The sequence below is a fragment of the Hesperophylax consimilis genome, chromosome 6 (assembly GCF_061612785.1).
Source record: "Hesperophylax consimilis isolate HC1 chromosome 6, BYU_Hcon_1.0, whole genome shotgun sequence".
In the NCBI taxonomy this organism is placed as follows: Eukaryota; Metazoa; Arthropoda; class Insecta; order Trichoptera; family Limnephilidae; genus Hesperophylax; species Hesperophylax consimilis.
The window spans coordinates 25,669,283-25,693,501 of NC_142841.1; the positions used below are offsets into that span (position 1 = coordinate 25,669,283).

At 32.3% G+C, this 24,219-nt stretch overlaps 1 protein-coding gene across 1 annotated transcript in view; it reads left to right on the top strand.

Annotated features, from left to right (window-relative positions):
* Nucleotides 1-21,698, top strand: part of LOC149423124 (RYamide receptor-like) — a 105,859-nt gene extending 84,161 nt beyond the window's left edge. Inside the window, exon 6 of the mRNA XM_089633049.1 lies at nucleotides 21,532-21,698. Coding sequence (XP_089489175.1) covers nucleotides 21,532-21,698 — 167 coding nt within the window. The remainder of the gene's footprint in view (nucleotides 1-21,531) is intronic.
* Nucleotides 21,699-24,219: the final 2,521 nt, after the last annotated feature.

Sequence of the window (24,219 nt, forward strand, 5' to 3'; positions counted from 1 at the left end):
AGTAACAGAATTACATACTTAGGGGGTATTACACCATCCTCTCAATAATTATCTATTATAATAAATAAATATTCTCAGTAGATTGAAAAGGTGACAGGATAACTCATCAAAATGACAATTCAACACATCTATAAAAAGTTTTATAAAGTTATAAAAAGTGATGAAACAAAAACTAGGTTAAATAGGTTACAAATGTAACTATTACAAATGTAACTGTTACAAATGTAACTATTTAACCTAGTTTTTGTTTCATCGCTTTTAATGACTTTATATCACCTTTTAAACATGTAAATTTTCATTTTGAGGAGTTATTATTGAACCGAAAAAACTATGCACTATATACTATATGCGACGACGACAAACGGGAAAAATATCCTAGTCTATGAAGACCCAAAAACCTTAACTGATCATGCCAACCATTACCTTAGTAACATCGGAACGAACTAAGCCAACAAAATCTTAAAATCTAATAAAACTCAAAATCTCCCAACCACGCGGGTAAATCAATAGAACTCTCCTCATCCAGCACTTATCCTAGTCCCCACATCCACTAAAGAAAATGTCGATACAGTAAACTCCATCAAAACAAATAGCGCTGCTGGAAATTATAAAATTTCACGCCAAAGTTAAAACACATGGTCTACTTTGTTACCGTACCATTAAAACATATTCTTAATTTAAACTTTTAAAGTGGATCCTTCCCAAAACAAATAAAACATGCAACGGTGTTCCCAATTTATAAGAGTGGCGCTAAAACAAATATTGAAAATTATAGGTCCATAGGTCACATACCGGAGTAAACATTTATTATTATTATTTCATTGATAAGTTTCTTGTCATTGAAAAATTGTTAAAAGTAGATTGGTCTCCCATCTGGAAACCCATAAAATTCGTTCACCTAATAAGTTTGGCTTCTAAAAAAACAATAACAATAGAGATGTACGTAACCCTCTTCCCATTCAATTTGGAGTCCCACAAGGAAGTGTCCTAGGCCCTATTCTATTCCACGTATATAAATAATCTCTGTAATCTACCCATTACCTTGCTCGCAAACAAACCACAAAAAGTGCCCAAACTTGGCGAAAGTCACTAATATAAAATATGTGGGGGTCTTGATTGATCAAATCTCGTTGGGATCAGCATAAAACCAGCCTCTCCGCATTCGCATGCTAACTTATGTGTGTTTCGAACTCTTAAATATCCTTACTCCTACAATACTTAAATCAGTATACTATGCTATCTTCCCATCTATATTAACATACTGCATCATCATTTGGGGTGGCTGTGCCCAAACTATTATTGATCCTCTGCAAAAAGTACAAAAAAAGCTAATACGTGTTATTAACAAATGACCGACGAGATATTCCTCAATTCGACTTTTTATCGAATATAATGTCTTAAATATACGTCAACTCCATTTAAAATTTTTGTTAACACATTTATTGTACAAATACAAGAAAAAACACTCTTTCAAGACTATCTTACCACCAGAAGTTTAACCAGACGATACTACAATGTACATAAACCTCATACTACATCAGCACAAAGATAATTCACCTACCTTGCTCCCGAAACCTTCAACCTTCTCCCTGATATCCTAAAAACCTAAACTGGAACAATTCCTCGGCTGGCTAAGTCCTTCATCACAACACAAGCGACATTTTCAGCTTACTGTAGTGGGAGTAGGAGTTTTTCAAATATTGTCAGGTTATTCGTAACCCGGGAATGTTTGTCTTTCTAATAAAAAAATTAAAAAAACCCTACGGATTCTTACATCTGCAATAAATTTTAATCATACCCATACATTCTACTCTTTAACCCCCTAATCACCCTCCAAACATCTCTCACATTCCTCAATTGACTTAATTCATATAAAATATAATACTTGTCAATGTTTAATTAATTATTAACTTACTATTTGCCTCATGAAAAAATATACTAAATCGAAACTGTACAGTTTACTAACCATTTATATTCATTCATTCATTCTATGTATATTATGTAAATCGTCATTCTCTAAATTTCAGCCGCCATAACAGGTGCTTCTCTAGCATGGCGATTAAAATAACATTCAAAATAATATCATACAACGTAAGTTTTCTATGAAATAAAAAATAATAATAATTAAAAAGACACTTGCTATGGACTTCTTTTTTCAAAATCTTTATACTTGAACTCTTCGAAAGTAAGACCTATAGGAAATGGAGCAAAACAAGGGAAAAGGCAATTTAGATAGGAACTGGATTGTTGGGGTAATCATAAAAGTGTTTCAATATTAAACAGTGGGAAATTTCGCAAATTCAAAGTTTTACTTCTTTTCTCTAGTTCTTTTGTAATTCAAACTTTTTATATCTTATTACCTAAGCGAGAAAACAAACATTTAAAAAATATGTAGATTCGTGTTCAAAATGTTAATCTCTCATTTAGTTTTAGGGGTAATTAGAAATTGGGGGGAGGTCGGGGATGTAGATCATAGATTCCGTTAGGTTTTTAATAAATATTTTAATTCTCCCTGGATCACTCACGATTCGTATATTAAATACTTGAAAATTTTGTTGGCATAGATGAGGATACCCGAACTTATTTCGCAACTGATAGGACAATTATTATTGCTATTTCCAATTTGAGTGCTAGAAACCTAACTGAAAAATATACAAGAAGGTGTGTATAAGCGACATTAAGTATGCGTGTATGGCCAGTAAAGCGCACTCGAGTGTTCCTGTAATTTTACTTTGTCAGTGCAGTACGTGGGGATGAATAATGAGGGCCTTAACACTTCTTTGAACAGTGTCCATTGTAGAACATTGGATGGGACCCACCGTTTCCCAACGAGTGTGTGAGAAAACTGGTTTGACCTCCTTAGCCGCACACGTCAGGACTCTATTTTTTTGTAAAAATAACCTACATTTATTTTTAAAACGATTCTAGACCCTTCAATGTCTATGCATGCATGCATGCATGCCTGATTGTTAGTGCAAAATAATGTATGCATACTTACATTTATAGTAACTCAAAATAAAGAAACATCGAAGGTGTGTTCGCCTGATGGTTTTGCATAAAATAATAAAGAAAGAAAAAATATTTTCAGACTTACAAGAAAAAAAATATATGCAAGCCGCGTATCACGGGGGCAGTTTGCCCCACTATCACGGGGCATTCCCGGCAAAAATGAGCATGGCGAGCGGCCTGGCCACAACGAGCCCAGGCACCCGCGTCCCTTAACCGGATTCCCAAGAGTACCCTCGAAGAAATGTTAATGAAGCTAGGGAATGAAGTGTGCCTCAGTTCACCGGAGGCAGAACGGAAGGGGACAGGGTTCGCGAAAACATTCCCCAGGCCCGCTAATGATGTCAGTTGGACGGCCGCACCGGATTACCGTCACCTGACTGGATGCAGGAACAGGGTCTATCCGCCCCCGCGATGGGAAATGGACATTACAAATCTACGGAGTTACGGCAACCTAATCATCAACCAAGGTGTTAGTAACGTAATAAACAAGCAAAGAACCAAGGTAGAAAATAAGTTGTGATCAACAACAAATTGACCGATCATAATAGTAGTATTAAAGAGCTTAAAACACAAAATAAACGTTATTATAATAAACAGTGTGTTCCTGATAAATAGAGCTCATAATCAAAAATAAAAAAATGAGTATATACAGGAATCGCAACTGTACAAATAAATAGTGTAAAAAACGGTGTAAAAATCCAATATACACAAAAAATTAATAAAAATAATAAAATAAACAAAATAATTAATGCATTACAATACATATAGTAATACTCAGTTTCTTTGTTTTTTTTTTCGGGGACATTTAGGCAATTTTTTTCTTTGCATAATGGTATCATTGTAACAAAATTAGTCACGTGGTCACTCAAAACCACGTGGTTCGCTTTGTTTATCAAAATCTACATGGTCAACCTGATGATTGGATTCCGTCGCAAGCGCGTAGTCTGCGGTTAAAATTTTCGAAAAAAAAATCATCGTCTGATGGTTTAGGAACGTTAATCGGCCGTCCAACATATGGCACTCGGTTCAAAATGTCTCACAATAACCGGCTAAAGTTTGACATTGGCGATTTGAACCAAAAAATGCCATTTAAAAAAAGAAAACAGTCGGGCTTTTGGCCAATCAGAAATCAGCCAATCATAGACTAGCAGCGAAGTGTTGTAGTATTATTTTAGTGTTGTGAATTCAAAGAAACGATAAAATCTGTGCAGGTACTTACTTTGGCAGTTTACCTTTTTAAAATCGATAATGCTTTTGAACGAAATAAAATTAAGTTTGGTAAAAATAATTTGGCACGGGTACCGTCGCCCGTAGTGAAAAACTACATCAATAGCGTCACGCAAATTTATAATTTATACCGGGAGCGCAGAAGTTGGGTAAGGTTAGCCTGGGAGCCATTCATATTTAAAGTTTTTATTTTTTAACGAGTAGGTACCTAATTGCGTTATGAAAATATTTTTTCGGTAATTTTTTTTTAAAATTAAATTAAGTTTGAAATGACAACTTTTTTCCTCCATAATGATGATTCTCATAAAGCCATTTCTGCCGAAAATTACCTCGAGGACGCTGTAATCTACCAGGAGCACGGAAGTTTGGGAAAGTTATTTACTATTAAAAAAGGATTATTTGATTTTTTTTTTTAGCTTATATTTTTCCAATAAAAGTTTTTACATTTTGCGTGTTTATTGAGCAATGTTTTTTTCCAAAATAAAACTCGCTGGGACTTTTGGAGAATGTCGGTGACAAAAACCGTACATACGATATGTGTATCAAATTACGCGTCTCGACCTACACAACCTGAACGGCTCGGTGAAAAGATGATCAGTAAGCTCCTTAGCACATTTTTTTCTCAAAATATACATTTCTTTCAAAACATACATATATTTTAATATATTTGTGGTCACACACTCATTGTTTCATTCATATGCAAACATACATATTACATTTATAAACATTTTTCATTTAAAAGTTTTTAAAATTTGCGTGTTAATTGAGCAATGCTTTTTCCAAAATAAAACTCCCTGGGACTTTTCAAGAGTGTCGGTGACAAAAACCGTAGATACGATATGGGTATCAAATTACGCGTCTCGACTTACACAACCCGAACGGCTCGGTGAAAAAATTATCAGTAAGCTCTTTGGCACCTTTTTTTCTCCAAATATTCATTTATTTTTTAAAAATTTGTAGTCCCACACCCTCGCCTCATGTTCATTCAAACACTACACCACGCACCACATTTTTACCCATTAGTTGCCACCAACGGGTAAAAAGCTAGTCATGCCATAATACAAGGAAAGTAAAAAAAAAAATATAGTAAAAACACAAAGCAATTGGACATAAGCAATATTAAAGTTGTAATAGACGAGTAACCGTGGAGGAATAAGAGCAATATGCTAGGCACCTGAAATTAATCCATTACAGATAACTAGGGTACTGCTTGTTGTCAGCTATGGTTTAAAACAGTGTTCCGCAAAGCGTGTGCCGCGGCACACTGGTGTACCGTGCTCATCAGTTGGTGTGCCGCGGAAAAAAATCAAGGTATTGTGAAGATAATAAGAAAGCAAATGGGAGCAGATGAGAGATGATATCAGTCACTTCTGTTTCATACAGAAGTATGATGTTATTCTAGCGGAAATGTGCTTTTTCGGATTTACGAGCTAAAAAATGAGTCCCAGACGTTTTTAGAGGCCCAGGGTTCAGATTTTGCTTCTGTGTTTAAAAAAGAAGAATGGGTAGTAAAACTTGCATATCTGGCGGACATATTCGCTCATTTAAATGAGCTGAACAGAAAAATGCGTGGCAGGAAATATTTTGATGATATTTTAAATGATATTTTAACGTTCGGACAAAATTGAAAGCTTTCGCGCTAAGTTGGTATTATTGATCAGCCACGCTGTCAATCAATAAACCTAATGGTAGTAATGAATTGTTCTCAAATTTCATGGCTGTCGATTCAGAAACAAAGTGCAGGCTTTGATAGTGAAACACTTGGAGCTATTAGCAGAAAAAATGAACTGTTATTTTCCTAAGTGTGACCTACAACCTATGGACTGGGTACAAAATCCACTCTCGGATAACATTTGCCTTGGACACTTACCGATAAACGAGCAGGAAGAATTCATAGAGTTAAAAACTGATCAGACATTAAAACTAAAATTTTCCTAAGTGGAGCTAGCACATTTTTGGCTGCATATAAAAAATGAGTATCCACTGCCTTCAAAGCATGCTGTTTAAATATATATCTATTTGCCACAACCTACTTTTGCGAATTGGGTTTTTCAACTCTCACTACAATCAAATCGAAAAAAAGAGAACGCCTGAGGAAAATCAATGAAGAGATGAGAGCAGCCTTATCAACGATTGCTCCAAATGTCGATCTCCTGTGCTCTCTATATTGATTTTAGTAATAAATAAATATAAAATAAACATTGCTTTTTTCTATGGTGTACCTACCTCTAAAATTTCTTGATTTGATAGGTGTACCTTGAACACAAAAAGTTTGCGGAACACTGGTTTTAAATACCGTCCTCATTTATAAGGGATTTCACAATGGAGCTCAAACCGTTCGGAGACAGCGAACTTCTTGTGGAACGTTGTGTGGAGAACGTAAAGAGGGGGAGTATATGGGGTATTTGGTACCCCATAAAAAAATTCGTGAAACAATTTTAAGTGGATATTCAATCGGGGTCAATATTGAATGATAATATGTAAATGCAAATTTAATTAGCTGTTAGACATAATGAATAATAAGAAAACTCATTTCATTTGTGAAAAGCCTTCTTCATTATTGAAGGTCTTGACACGGGTAAAGCACCCAGTGAGGCTCACATTACCAAATCATATTTAATAAAAAAATTATTCTGACGTCCCAGTAAAAAAAAATTGTCAAATATAATTGTTTAAAAAGAAGTCAAAAATTGCGAATTTTGACGAAAGAGTACATATTTAAAAAAAAGTTTTCACAAAGCGAAATACCTACACATTATAGTTCTACAATAAAATTATTGTTCTTAATAAAAATAAAATGTTATGTTTGCTTTATTTTTCAAATTACCACATTCTATTTATAGGGATAGGACCAAACCTTGGACAGATCCGTACCTCAATCAATCGGTTCCCGTCGGCCATCTATTAAAATATTTGCAAAGCTTTTTTTAATGTAATGCATAGATAATATCTTCCAGCCAGAACATTTTATTTATGACGCGGAATATTTAAGACACCGAATATTTTTTGTTAAAAATAAACACCAATTTGTTTGATTGTATATAACCTCAAAAATGTAACTTGTCAATTTACCTTAACTTAATTCCCGTACCTTGGGTTAAGTGCATTACGTAGGTGCCCATGCAGGTTTTTGATTTTAGATAAATTCCCAATATATGATTTAGTGGGGACGTTGTATCCCTTTAGCTATGTTACTCTTTTGATGTATTATTATTATTATTTACTACAGTTAAAAAGGAATATAAATAATTCGCTTTTCTAACTACTTAAATAAAAGCTATATAGTAAAAATAATACATAATATAGCAAAATACATAATATCTTTACTTAAAAATTATTCTAAATTTAAAAGACATTATAATTTTGTTCACTTCTCTTAAGATTGGAAAAAATATATATTCGATTTCGAATTTTTCAAAATATGATTATTTGTTAATTTGATACTCTTGATAAAACTTACACACATATTTTTATTTAAACTGAAGATTTTTTTTCCATTTTAAATATATTTGCATGCAATAATTCATAGAAATATCTACCGTCTTACTAATTATATTCTTACACGACCGTTTAACGTTGGCTTGGTAATGTAATATGCAAGTTGTCAGGATAAAGAACTGCATATAAAAAGTCATTCATACGATTGTTTTCACACAAAAAACCAATCTCTGCCATGTAAATGCCCAAACATAGAAAAAGTTTACCAATATACATACCTTGGTCTTACAATAGATGTCAATTTTAACTGGTCAAATCACATTGAAAATGTATGTAATAGATTAAGATCCATATTAGGGAAATTTTATCACCTAAAAAACTTTGTTAATAAAAATATATTATACTGTATATATAATGCATTAGCGGAATCAATTATAGGATACGGAGTAAATAGTTACGGATTAACGTATAAAACGTACTTAAATAAAATAGAACAATTACAAATCCGTTTCCTAAAATTGATATCAGGCAAAAAAAAAATACAATTATGTGAAGGCGATTATAAAAAAATGTTTTCTTTGGGTAATGTGCTCTCTATACATAGTAGGATAGATTACCAACTAACGCTAGATGAATTCTGGAATACAGAATTCAAACCAAAAAAAGTAAACCATAACTACCCTACTAGGCATAGAGAAGCACAAATGTTTATTATTAAAATATCCCAAAATGTATACGGAGATAGAACAAAAAGACATAAAATTCCGGAATTGTTTAACTCATTACCAGAAGATATTAAAAATGAGACATGTCATTCAAAAATAAAAAGGAAAATTAGATCGTTCTACCTCCGTCAAACATAAAAACAATTAATATTGTGGTACCAAGATATCAAGTTGAAATTAAATATATTATTATAAGCTAATAAATAGAAAAAGTGAGAGATTTCTTACAATTAAACTGATTGATCAGTTTTGTAAGATCTAAGGAAGAGAAAATAATGTACAAATAAAAAAAACTGAATAAACACATATAAAAAAAAGGCCTCGAGCCTGGTTTAAGACCGTTTTAAGACGGGACAATACCCTAAAGTCCTAAAGTAATGTCAGAAACTTAACAATGTTATAGCTGAAGGAGCCATGGCACTGGCGTGTTGGACAGACCTAAGGTTAAATTTGCTCTAGCAAATCTCTAAAATAAAATGGTAATCTTAAAGGCGTAAGCGAAAAAGTCGTGACAAAAATATTCAAAAATAGCTCCCGAATATATTATAATATTTATGTAACTACTGGGTTCAGAAAGCTAACAAATCTGCCACTTCGTAAATGGTGTTACGCGTATTTATTGGTTAATTTTAACTGGCCTATAGGTATGTAGCGATCTGAAGTCCACTATTTTTTACAATGGATATTGGTACCAGAAGTGTTTTCGGATCAGTTTGCTAAACAAAGTTTGCTGGGGATTGTCAATGCTTTGGATTTATGCTCAGAGCTAAAAATCTCTCATTTTTACCCCTTTCGCAATTCTAAAATACTGTTTTATACCACCGTACTTATTTCAACCGTTCACTGATAACAACCAACTTCAAATAAAGACAGACGTACCTCATAACATTTTACTTAGAAATCATTTAGTTTTTTAGTAGATAACCATACGGATGTGAAACCTATTAAATCAATCCATAAAATGACAGTTATTAATTAATAAATAACTATCTTTATTAATTGCAAACAAATCGCAGAGCTTTACTAATAAAACCTAATGATAAAACTTATCTAAGCTTAGCGCTTTTCGAATGACACAAAAAATAATATTCACTATAAACACCGAACCTAACCTAATCTAACCTACTGATTTAATACAGCAAATTTATAGATTGATAATATTACATTTAATTGGTTAAATATATTAGCGTAAAACTTTCAATTTTATATAGTAAGATTTTTAATATTTTTAAAACAAATGAATAACAGATAAAGTTTGAAAATAATAAAAATTAAAAGTTAATGAACAAATACACAAAAGTAACATTCCCTTACCCAAGATGGCATTCGACGTTACGTAGGTACATAGTTTTTTTCAATATTCAGTAGATCCATAAACTGATACCAGCTGTAAATTGAAGCTACTCCTAAAAAGATAGTTTTGCCACAAATTATGTAATTAATTAAAAATTATAAAACAAAAACTTTTTACATAACAACTGCACACGCACAATATAAAAACTTTCAGAGTAAGCTTATGGAAAACATAACAACTACACACGCACCACTATAAAAACTTTCATATAAATCTTATGGAAAACATAACAACTGCACACGCACAACTATAAAAACTTTCATATAAATCTTATGGAAAACATAACAACTGCACACGCAAAACTATAAAAACTTTCATATAAATCTTATGGAAAACATAACAACTGCACACGCACAACTATAAAAACTTTCATATAAATCTTATGGAAAACATAACAACTGCACACGCACAACTATAAAAACTTTCATATAAATCTTATGGAAAACATAACAACTGCACACGCACAACTATAAAAACTTTCATATAAATCTTATGAAAAACATAACAACTGCACACGCACAACTATAAAAACTTTCATATAAATCTTATGGAAAACATAACAACTGCACACGCACAACTATAAAAACTTTCAAAGAAAGCTTATGTATAATAATGCCAATAATGTATTTTATGAGAGACACATGTTATGTAGGTATATTTGTTTGTTACGACAAAACTAAAAAAAATAGTTTTAAATTCATTAGTTTCATTTAAATGTGCCCTTCATTTATTTATAACAAATATATAAGAATATCTTCGTAACTTTTCTAAGGGTGTAAATAAAGGAAAATTGACGGTAACGCTGGCGTGTCATCTTTGCAGTGGAAGGAAGATTTTAAACTTGGCAACAGAAAGGTTAACGTACATAAAAATCTGTGTGATGTATTTGCCCTTTTTAAGCTTTAAAGGCTTTTCATTTTGGGACCTATATTGTTTCCATAAAGCCTTGAATAATTTGTCACTGGTATCTGAAAACTGTCAGCTGCCAGCTTGCCCTAATCAGGAATTACTGGATTTAACATGAAAACGGGTTAGTAATCTACCACGCGACGTATTTTCCATTTGATCTTTCAACAATAACATACAAATACACATAATCAAATAAAAGCGTTGTAATTTTGGGAGATTTTGTTACAAACTGTAAAGCAATTGAAACGCGTTATTGTAGGAGTAAGGTAAGGTACTATGAATTCGTCATTTGCGTCAGGTTAACTAATTGGTCTGCAAAAACTAAAGATATTAGAAGAACGAGATATGCTATGTTGGCCGCCGGACCGTAGGCGGAGTACTACCTAATTAGGGTACTTTGAATACTATCGGGACGTGTACGCACATTATTCTGTTCTATGTTTTAGTGCGGATACCTTAGCGAAAGCGAAGGTGTGCAGTAGTATTGGTGAACAAAACCGGCGACACTGGGCAAAACAATTCCACACAGTATGAACTGCTGATAGCACATCTCGTTCTTCTAATATCTTTGGCAAAAACGATGTTGTAAGTTTTTCGAATATGATTAATAATAATCATATTTGGCTAATTTATATAGCGCCGTTTTCGTGAGAAATCACCTCAAGGGCCCTGTACAAATATATTTCTTAAGTACTGAAATACTGACTTAAATTATTATTATGATTAATGTGAAATAATTAATATTTATTTATTATAAAATTTTACGGATTTCTTAGCGACGCTTTATTTTACACGGTTAATCTATGAAAGTCATAATTAAAGTAACACTTTTTTTTTCATAAAACTAATACATGAAATCTAATGCTACGTATACATACGCGAGCCGAACTGCCAACTGAACCTAAACATATGGGAAAGAAACTAATAAACTGAAAATAGCGCGAAACGCCGCTTGTAGTTGTTTCGTTCCTTTCCCATAATTCGTGTCGCGGTTCGCGTTTGGGTTCGCAAATGTATACGTACCATAACATCGTGCATTTCCTCACACTGCCAAACAGTTTTGCGATTTCTGTGTACTCACACACATCTCTTTACGTGTTGTATGTTGTTTAATTAAATATTCAAATACACTACAAATGTAATTCAATATACACAGTTTTAGAGAAACAGTTTTAGAAAAAAATAATAACAATACAACAAAAGTATTTTTTTAATGCTATGTAGTATGGAAAGTAAACGTAATTTCAGGGAGTTAATTTGCTTTTTGAATTGTTAATATTTCAAATTTCGGTTAAAATCAATATGTTTTTGGACAAAAATACGAGTATACTCTTGATCGTGCTGTCTTTCTGGGGTATACCCGACTTCTTCCATCTTTCCGGTAATACACTCAATTCGATGTGATTCTCCTCATTTATAACAGGGTATATATAATACGAGCGCACACCCATGAAAAATCACGGGAAATTATAATTGTAGAATTTGTGATGCTGAAAGTATTTGCCTCGGAATATTGCCTCACAAAAGACGAAATTTACCTATCGAATGTTAGTAAACTTGAAAAATTACGACAACTATCCATTGACACCATAAAAATTCAAGACACGCTATTTTCCTACTAATCAAACAACAAAATTTAGCACCGCTTATGAAAAGGACACCCAGTAAAAGAATAGTATGTACGTATAATATAGCTATATGAACGACCCGCTTTATTTACTGGACCTAGTTCAGTGAAACCAAGCGCATTGTCTTAGTACCATATATTTTCTCTATTAATTCATATAAGTATCTATCAAACTTTTAAACAAAATAAATACAATTCTTATATATAAAGAATTCCAATTTTTTTAAATAAATATTCATTTCACTTCATGATGGACACAGTAATGCTGTCCGAAACGTTGGCTAAAGAATGAGGTAGCTTAACACGGCATAATACCTCAAAAATAAATTACTATAATTTTGGTTTACTTTATCGCTAGTATGATATGATATGTAGATCGAATTTTGAAAATTAAAAGTTCAATTAACTTGAATAATGTTACGCATTACGCAGGAATATTTCACATTACCTATGCACCAATAACGAATTATATTTAATTTAAATAAATAAATATTTATTCATTTTCGGGAAATCGACAGTTTTGCTTTAATCAGTGTGTACATAAGTATTATATAGTAAAATAAAACCAATTATGGATTTCCTCCTTGTGACTTTAACTGAGACAGCATGATTTGGAATAAGTTATTTAAATTTGTAAGAAAGGAATATGAATTAAAAAATAATAATTAATAGTCTGTTCAGGCAAGAATTCTGCTTAATTAATTTTATGTGTAATCCGTTTTTTTGTTAAAGAGCGAAGTAAGCGCCGCAGGCGAAATTTATTTGTTCCTTCCACGTACTATTTTACCGGTGTATTGGATTCATGTGAATGATTATAATACGTCGCGCTATTGTTTCTTTGTATTATTTTTTACAGCATTTTATGATTGCTTGGTTATTCAAAAAAACAGTATTATTTATTTTAATATTTGCATTTCAATTGAGAACTTTAAAAAAATATGCTTAAGTTAGGACATAATTAGAACATTACATCAAAATTTCAAAGTTTATATTGATCACCTGGCGCACACTTGTGATAAGTGAAGTTTTAAGTAAAAACATTTACGAGTTTTGTAAAGTATTTATCAAGATTAATCACATTCTTAATAGATGTTTCGTGGGAAATTAACATTACTTACATTTTTCACATTCATTTTGTTACTATTACTATTATACGTATTAACAAACCTCGAGAAATCTCATAAAATAAATTCTTAAATTGCAAAAGGCGAAGCTTAATGCTAAATCACTATTTTGATTAATCTTTATAACGAATGGGTCTACATTATGAATACCAAAAAATAAGCTTTAGATAAATTGTAGGTTTTCCTATCGTTTTGCTTAAGTAAAAAAATAAATACAATACAAAAACTCAATAAAAAATATAAATGTAAACTACTAAACCAAATATTTTTTTCAATAGAAATTTATGAACGCGTGAAGGAAATAACTTTAAAAAATACAGTATTATAGCTAAGATTATCTATGACAGTTTCACTTGATTAACTTTTTTGCTTTCTTATAAAATTATTTACAAAATAAATAAAAACCAGTTTTGTGCTTTAAATCGAAGGTTTCTAGACTTCGTTTGCCAAGCGATTTTAATGCCTATTACCTATTATATAAGAGTATATAAGGTATACCAAGAATATATACATTTTTGGCTTGTAGCTTCCTCTTAACACATGTGTGCGCTAGGCCATCGATATTCAAGTTCTGTGAAAGTACTGTTCAAATTTCGTTAGTTATAGTGCTGTAAAACAACCTGCCCGTGATGAAATAAAATAGAAACTTATTAGAATATTCACAGAACTTGAATTTTAACTTTAAAATTTGATGATTTGTTCAAATTCTGTGAAAAAAACCCGTTCTTATTTTTCTTTATAATTATGACTCACGTTAGCTTGTGGATTTTGAAGGTAAACTAATAACGCAAATCAAAAAAATAATATGTGATTTGAATTATGTTAGGAATTTCCGAAGTAATCCTCCAACCAACATATTCGGGAAATTTCTGATAAGGGCCCAATTCACTGATCTGTTTATCAGATCCATCAATCACCGCTGCCTGTCAACATGCTCCGTCCTATTTAATACTATATAAATAATATAATGTTTCTAGAAATACTAGATATCGTCGGACAAGTAAAACAGTGTGAAAGTTGAAATAATATCTTCATGGCTTGTGGTAAAATCAATACTTCGCGGTGCTTTGCAATAGACTTTTGCGGGCGCTAATTACGTTGGGAAAAATAATGATGTAGTAATCTAATTAATTAAATTATGGACAACTGCACTGAAGATAAAATATTTTGTGTGAAGCATGTAAGAGAAGAATCAATTTAAGTGTGGGCTAATTTACAATCCTTAACTGATATTTGAAAGTGTAAGATCAATTTCTCAGGAAGATATATAAAATTACACTACTTCTGGCATTGGTTGCAATTCTGTTGGTGGATACTTCATTAATGTTTAATATACTTTCCGAAAACTAAAAGCTTTGTGGATAAAATAATAAAAATAACTAATATCAGTTTATGAGAAAACTGTTTGGTATTTTGTCTTGAAAAATTTTATAATCCTTCTAGATACTCGTAAATGTAGCATTAAGAAAAATAAAAAATATGTTCCTGAAAAAAATGCATTATTAATAATAAACAAATATTTTATAGGTTTATCGTCATTTTTTATGAACGTAAAAAATAGTGAAAAAGTAATGAAACACTAAAATACGGTAAATTTGTAATTTTTATAATTTTTTTAAACAATATGTTCTGGATGGAGTAGAATAGGTAAAAACAGGTGCATAAAATAAAGCGTAGGTACTAAATTGAACGGTAATATCTCTCTTGGAAACGTAGCTGAATCTAGAAAAAAAATTCACTCTCTTGAAAATGATATTATTATATTTTTAGAATTTAAACGAAAAAAATTGAAAATTCTAAATCATGTTTAGATTTGGTGTGTTTAAACAATAGACAAAATGAACGGATAAATTAGGTCACGATGAAACTGATATTGCTAGCTGATAATCATCTAGTTTGTATTAAAGTTTTCAATAAACAAAAATTTACAAATATTTAGGCTTTTTGTAGTACATTGATCAAATTGTTTCAAATGCTCGGTTTTGTGATTACCGTGCATTTAACAAGTTTTCTAAAAAAAAAAAAAACATCTATTTTAAAATGTCTTTTAAAACTTACATCAACTGAGTTCACCAACCATACCTGTCAACGTTTTTTTGCATCTTGAAAAACGACTTGGGAGTGTTTTTGTTGTTTTTTTATAAACTTAACCACGAAACCTACTTTTTGTAACATTTTTATATATTTTTATCTACGAGATCTATTGATCGAAATACAAATCAGAAAGCATAAAAAACTGCCACTAGTACTAATTAAATTCAATTTGCCGCCAGTTGTCGCCATTGAAATTAATGTCAAAGTCAATATGCTACACTAGCTCCATCTAGCGGCTAGAGTTGTTGATATTGCCACTATTTCACTGGAGTTGGACATATTATTAATATTATAGGGTATTATCTAAAATTCATCTATTTTTATTAGTAGGTGTACTCAAAAAAATATTTGACTGAGGATTTAACCTTCCTTCCTAGGGATCGGAGTCAACCGCGCTAACAAATGAGCCAAATCCTTATTACGTGGGACCGACATTTATTTCGTATATTAACTGCCGTAATTTTATCCAGTTTCAGAGAAATCGTGTATGTCCGCGTGCGTATGCATGATTGCTACCAAAATTGGAATGCATTGTTATCGACAACGAGTCTATCTGCCGAGTTGCAGATCGATCGAATGTCGGGAAGTTGGTTAATTTCCACTTCCAAGATTTGCATTCATTCACTCCAGAAAACAGAAGTGAAATTCAACTAGACATATTTAAATTTTTGACAATTTTCTGTGTCGCTTGTGAAAATCCAAAATATTGGTGAACATTTCCCATGCGTGGGAACCGACACTCTCTGCTCTTGAAAAATGGATCTTTATTACATTTTGTCATGCTTTATTAATCAGTTGTTTTTTTTTTGCTTTAGTCTTCGGAGTTTCTCGAAAATGTATCTTACCCACTGATGACAGAAGAGATAGACTTGCCCTAACATGAAATACGGGTATCATTTCGACGAGCTGGGGACAATCTTACAAAATTACATATAAATCGTGTCTAACTTTTGTATGTACCTACGGTTTACTTCCCACCTGCGTCAAACTTTGATAAATATAAATTGTTTTTTTTTATAAATTCATCAAAATGTGGATGTTGTTGGTGGAAAGAATGTAATTGTGCTCGGAGATTTCTACACTCCTCAAGAGGTACAAGGATATTGAAAATTACAAGATGTTTTGGGACTACATCAAATCACTACGTAAAGATAGTGGTATTCAAGACACCATGATGCATCGTGATCGGGAAGGTCTAAGAGTGAAATTCCTGAGATTTCTCTACTGGAGAGAGAATGGCGACTACCTACTCGTGGCTCTATCACATCATTTTTTCCCGGTATGAACCATCTACGGGTCAGAAGGGATGTACACATTACTAAACTTTCTTCTGACTGATTCGTGTATGGTTTGAAAACTCGGTTATCATGGAGAACATTCATTTTTATGTTCCCGATGGTTATCTACGTCTAGACTGTTTTATCTTCCAGCCTGCAGGACTAATTTGCCGATGATCAATAACGGTGGGGAGAGCAATCATACTGTTGAAGAATCAATTTGTATATTTTTAGCACCAATGAAGTTGTCATTAAAAAGGAAACTCTGTTCCTTAACAAATGGCATTAAAATGATCAATTTTGAAAAGTTTTTAAAATTAATATATAAATTGAATTGAAAAAAAACACGTCACCATATTTTTGGCACCGTTAGGGTTAGAGAATGTTTTGAATAATATACAACATCAGTGATCAGTCGCATAAATCAACTATCTAATCAGTCATACTCAGTCATACGTTGAACCAAAGAGCACACAATAAAATAACCAAATTCTACTCAGAAAAGGAAAGTTCAGCGCAGTTCATATGGGACTTTTCTACGCAGGATCTGATTATTTGTTCTTGAACGAATTGCTTGTCGTAGAGATGCTTAAATTGAGTGCGGCGGGTAAAATATAACACATTTATAAAGTGTTAATAGTGTAACCAAATATTAAATTTTGGAAACGAGTCCGAACTTTTGTTTTCCCGATTCGGTATATGTAGCAGGCAGCAATTAGCGCGCCATTGTAAAAAGAACTTACAATTCGTAAGCAGATTTTATTGTCTCTCACAAAACGGTGATTTTGGTGATGCGAGGTACTGTACACTTTCGGATTCCTTTATTTACAAATGACCGACAAGGACACACCCACGCCGTCCTCCCTGCTCCGCGCCACGTGGTTTGTACCCCTCGCTCTTATGGGCAACTTTGTCCTTTCCTTACTCTGTGATCTTACCTGAGATTTATATAAAATTTACAGCAAAGTTCCCTGAGATTAAATACATCTCTGTATCTGATAGTATTATTACACTAGCGTCTGGACGATCTAGGCCCTCTGATTGGTCGAATTCAAATCGTATGTTTCGGGTAAATCCCGAATAGGGGGTCTGTAGGCAAAATTCGACCACTCTGCCTCTCAGGCGGTATAAAAACGAAGCAAATGACTGGCGCGAATATTTAAATATGCAGCTAACAATACGCATAGTTACGCAAAACTACTTAACCATTAACAAGCGTTTAATAAGAAGATTTCTTCGGGAAGCTTATCACTTTGTGATGGCATTATTTATTTCATTAAAACATAAATAACTTTGTTTACATCACTTAATTACATACAACCTCTACATGTTCCATGAACGAAGTTCACCTCATCAGGAGTAAGTATACATTGAATTAAAAAATTAAATATAGATTGCAATTGGAAAGAAGAAGTGGAAGGAGGGGGGAGGGTAAGAGTGGGTGGAGTTTATCAGAATTAGGAATTACAATATCGTTAGACGGGAAAGACCAGTTGAGTGGGAAAATATTTAAAAGAGAGTTTATTAAAAAAAATTCTTGTTAATTATATCTGCTTTTATATTAACATGTTTTCTAATTTCTAAAAATATAAATTGTTTTTTTGCGATGCTTTATATCCTGTGTGAAGTATTTTAAGACCTGAAAAAACAAATAGCATATAATTGCTAGTTTTATATATTATACTAAAATAAAGTCGATCACCGCGTCGATCTGTCTATGCGCTTCGTTCTTTTAATCTACGCAACGAAGTTTGATAGGATTTTCACCATCACTTAGAGAATTTCTTCCGGAATGTTTATATATATATATCATATAAAACATGCATATTATATTTATTGAAAAGTTGAGCAATGCTGGGTACACGTCAGCTAGTATTTCCTAGTAAAATACTGGTTTTTAACAAGCCACTAATGTTGGTAATGATTTTTTTAAATAAATGTAATTATTTTTCTATCAACAACAGGTGCTGGCTTACTAAAACTTTTATTATTTTGATTAACAAGCTCATCATGGCTTCAACTAACTTTGGACAAGTTTCTAAGAAGTTCTCTTTAAAGCATCTGTTTGTGAAGTTTCGAATTGCTGAATAACAAAACAATAATTAGCTAAAATTTTAATTATTATAAATTTGTCGTGTAATAGCGGCTGGGGGCTTAATGTAGGAAGTTCCATAAGGCCTTCTTAATGATTTTATACAGATCGTTTCAATTACAGCTGAAGAGCATTTGTGAAAGGCGGGAATGAATCAGAAGAAAAACTATTCACCGCACCATTTTATTTTCCTGCATTCTTAATGATCTATTTTATATGGGCACAACATAGACATATGAATATATGTCTGTGGGGCACAATAACTATTTACCATTTACTCAGGGTTATAACCAGGGCCGGATCTTGCATCTGGCTGATTGTATCTTTGGCTTCTTAGCGCCTTGGCAAGTTGGCGACCGGAGCGGACTACTTCAATAAGGAACTCCAGTGAAAAATATTATGGCTTAAAAAATATATATTCAAGTATATCAACAAAAGCTGAATATATAAGTTGTATTATATCGTATTGTATGCAGAATTTATAAATCGTCATTTTCGAACATAACATCATCACACCGTTTGGTTGGCTGAATCTGCTGATTTATCACAACCGGTCTACGTGGGTAATATATCTATGGTCTACAATATCCACATCAGGGTTGCCAATTCGTGGAGAATTTCCAAAAATGCGGAGAATTTGCGAAGATTTAATGTAAGTATTGGGTTTTTTTTTCGAAGAAATCTTTTCGTGGGAAAATGCAGAGATTCTGGGCATTTCTCGAGTATCCAACCATATAAAAAAATAATACGAACGTACTATATTTCGTTTTCTTTCGCAGAAAATTTATTAAAAAAATGTTTTTAAAGCCTGAACGAAAAAGAAAATCCGAAAATTACTAGATGAAAAAAAAGACTAATGAAAGACTTGGGTTCGAATTTTAAAAGCAATTTTTTCAGGCTCTATGGTGCCAATGGGGCTGAAATTTTGGAATCGTGATAAGAATCACGGGTCAAAGCGATATTAGTAACAATATCTGCATAAAGTTCCATTTCTGGAAAAATCATCATTCTTACGGGCACTATTTGCAAGACTTTGTTGAGCATTTTTCGAGATATTTAAATTACATTACCTAGCACGTTTTCAACAGCGAGAAGAAATGGCAAAAACTGCTTCAAAATACGTGATACAGATTTAAATTTAAACCATTTTGGTTCTGACAAGTTGAGTAAAAAGCGATATAAATGGTTTTATACATTTTAACCATAAACTTTGGGATTTATTAATAGATCGAATCCAGCTACTGAGAAACATAAATACACAAAATTCCCGGGTTACGAATAACCCGAAAATATTTGAAAGTAAACGGAAAATGTTGTTTGTGTTGTGATGGAGGACTTAGCCAGCCAAGGAACTGAACAGTGAACACACTATGCCTAGGTGATACCCAAACGCGATGCCAACTCAGCCACTGACTAGTCTAATGTTATTATGCTTTATTGTAAATAAGTGTTTTATTATGTTTTTTTGTTTGTAACAAATTTAAATAAGGATATTCTCACTGGGATCTCCCGTGCTGAGGATCTCATCTAAATATGATTAAAATTTTGTAGTATGGATAGTATAAAGTAATTATAAACATATTGAATAGCCTTTTTTCTGAAATATTTATAAATATGTATATTACAAGGTGTTTTTTGTTCAGTTGAGTGGTTTCAGTTTCAGTCTGTATTTAGTGTCAGTATATTATCTATTTCTGATCTCCCTATGTTTTGTATCCAGCTTTTTATTTAAGATTTAAATGTTATAATGTTGTTGAGTTTTGAATGAGAGTGGGATTTTCTCGTAGACTTTAGTACCATAGTATAGGAAGCTTTTTTGCCCAAATTTTGTATGTTGTAGTTGCTTGATGGATATGTTTTTGACCCTGAGATCTAGGGTTTCTAATATATGTGTTAGTTGTTATTTCTTGTGTTTTGTATTTATGAATACAAAGGAGTATTGTTTTAGAATAGAGTTCTTTAAGTGACATGGTGTTAAGTTCGTTGAAGATTTGTCAGTAATTGATTTTATTGTAATTGCAAAGAATGGTGTAATTTTATTTTAGTTGCAATAATTAACTTACAAAATAATTACGTTGAATTTGATAAAAGTTAATAAGTATTATGGAAGTAGAATTAAGATATATAATTTTGGTGACCGGATACATCATCACATCTTTAAAAAGTTATATAAAGTCATGGAAAGTGATGAAACAAAAACTTTATTAACTGGGTTAAGTATGGTATGTTAGGTTAGGTTAGGTTAAAAAAAAATTCATTGTTTCTAATGACTTTATATCACTTTTTAAAATTGTGTTGAATTGTCACTGTGTTGAGTTATCATGGAACCATATTTTTTTTAAAACACAAACACCTTCATGAAAGTGCCTATTGTTAACGGTTGGCATTAAATTTTATGAATAGTTTTTTGCACTAGCAAGTTTTAAGCTCAATGTGCGATATTTTTGGTGCATCAACTTTGTGTTGGCAGATCCCCGCATTTCCCATACTTTAATGACACTCGTAACTAGTGGTAAAATCCACGTAGGTACCCATGTAAAAGTATTACACATTATATGAAAATCTTTAATAAACCATGTATTTTTACTTGAATTTCATTGCTACTAAGGAGGGTTACTAAGACGTTACTAAGTTGTTTTTTTCTTTTCCCCCCAGGCTTGGAAACAACTGATCAACTACTCTTCAGGATGAATACGAGCTCGACATACATAAGCGTGCGCAGGAACACTGCGCAGTACCTGCCCAGGCCATCCATGGTACCCGGGATCACCGCCCCCAAGGCCCGCCACCCATCCATCAACGGCCAACAGTACCGCGTATGATTTTAGGATATCAAGGAGGTGGATACAACCTGCCTTGATCCTCAACAGTGCAAAGAAGCAGAAACCGATTTAAACAAGTTTTAATCACCATGTCGTACAATCTAATTCAAATATCCGTGGATCTTTGATTCTCAAATTTGCAAAGCATTTTTGGCAAGACTTTAATGTGCTTCGAGCGAACAATTTGAAAAATTTAATTTTCTGTATTCAACGGTAAAAAAAAATATGGTTTGATAAATGACAAAATTCATGCACTCATTAAACTTTGTTCATACATTCTTCACGGCAATAGAAATAAAGATCTGCAGTGTCCGCCCAAAAGTGGATCACCCATATCATAGGGGAAGGGGGAAATGAGGATTTTTTGAAAAATACATGTTCACAAACTAGGTCAAGTTAACATCATTTATTATGTTTCATTAGTGCTGAATCAAATGAGATCACTCCCAAGTCGATAGTATCAATATTCAGTGAGATAAGACAGGTTTTTTGTGAAGAAACATGATTATTCAAGCAAAAAAAAAATGATTACATTTGTAGAAAAGACAGAATCAACAGTACAGTAATGTTAACAATAGTATGTACATTAATATGTATGTTTAAAAAAATCCCCCACCTCCTCCCCTTGAACGGGTATTTCACCACTTTGCTTTGAGCGGACTCGGCAGATCTTCATTAATTTATACTGTTGGAATGCATGGACCAAATTTTCACGATTGCACGAATTTTTTCATTTATCAAGCCCTATTTTACCCATATTATTAGCACGGAAGATGGATGTATTTGAATTGGGAAAAGAGGATTATATAGGCGCACGCGCACCTTTGAAAGACCCTGATCTTGCAGGGTAATTATTAATAAATAAATAAACAAAAATAGATAAAAAGTTCTTGATCAAGTACACATCTGCAAAGTTGTTTCAGGCTCAGCCTGTAGTGTGAAGATTTCCCTGAAGATAGCCGATAGGATGGGGCGCCAGAATAAGAACAATAATATGTATTATCATTAGTTATGTGAATGCGATTAAGTTATTTTAATATGAATACCCCATAAGAGACCAAAGTGCTCCTGAGTAGGACTATGGCATGCTCAAATGGGGAATATTGTGAGACTGAGGGGGGGGAGGGAAGGGCAAGGAAATGTGTAGAGGAAAGTTGGGAAGTACCTGGCTATTCAGATCTCACCAAACATGGCTAATTCCAATTCAAGCAATGGTGGTCTTTCACCAGGGCTATACTGAGAGAGTCTACCACTGTAGAACGTGTCGCAAATAATATAATATCTATAATTATTAATATATATCATGACTAGCATTATATTTGAATAAAAGAAAGTGTGTACATTAGAGCTGATTGTAATCGGAGAAAAACAAGGCAAAAATGGCTGTTTCAATACTTTTCCATCTGCATTCATTGTGTCATATCGTTGTTACAAATGTATTTACGATTTGTCAATATCAACAAGTATAAACGTTTAGCAGAATTCAAATCAAACATCGAAACAGCATGTAATAATAATAATAATGTAATTAACAATTATATTCTATGCCCAGAGTTGCTGAACAAGATTCCATTCAATGTACCTGCGCGTTCAACACGTTCATGTGTCCTATTCAGGGTTGATCAAATCAAAACTAACTCTAAGCAGAATTCTTGCCTGAACAGACTATGCAATAATTACAATAGCGTATTATCCAAGGTTGATATTTTCAGTTGCGAACTTACTAAATACAAGAGGTCCATAAAAGAAGATTTCTCTGATGGTTTGTGAATAATGTTTATGTCTCTATTGTTTATATCTCTATTATGATTTGATTTATATCTACAACCTCTCTCCATGGCTATAAATGTATTGTTTTGTACATTTTTCGTTTTATATAATCTTTTGTTTTGTACATAATATTACTAACATATTCCTTTCTCACAAATTTAATTTACTAATTCCAAATTATGCTGTCTCATTAGAGGTAAACTCACAAGAAGGAAATCCATAATTGGTTTTATTTATTAATTGTTTTTTTTATTTATTGTTTTTACTTACGTACAAACTGATTAAATGTAATCTGTCAATTTCCCGAAAATGAATAAATAAAATAAAATAAATAATTACACAGCAGATCTTGTTTGTAAATAAACTTTTTTTATGTTATTGAACATATTATAAAAGAAAAACTTCAAAAACGAACAAACTGAAAAATTTTGGAATCATATGAAAAAGGGGATGCTTGAAATGTTACAGATTTAGAATCACAGTGGAACCGATCTAACTCGATTGCACTATCAAGAATCAATACGATTTGATAATTATTTGCATTAAAATATTCAACATAACATAAAATAAGAATGTTTATTTTGTTGACACGTCAATTTTGAAAATGATTACATACTATGATAGAAAAAAAAAAAAAAAATAGAAAGTACATAAATGAAGAGTAGATACTATTTTTCGTATAAGTAGATTTATAATAACTAAATAAATATTTGTATTGTATAATAGTTGAATTAAATTAGTTTTTTTTCCA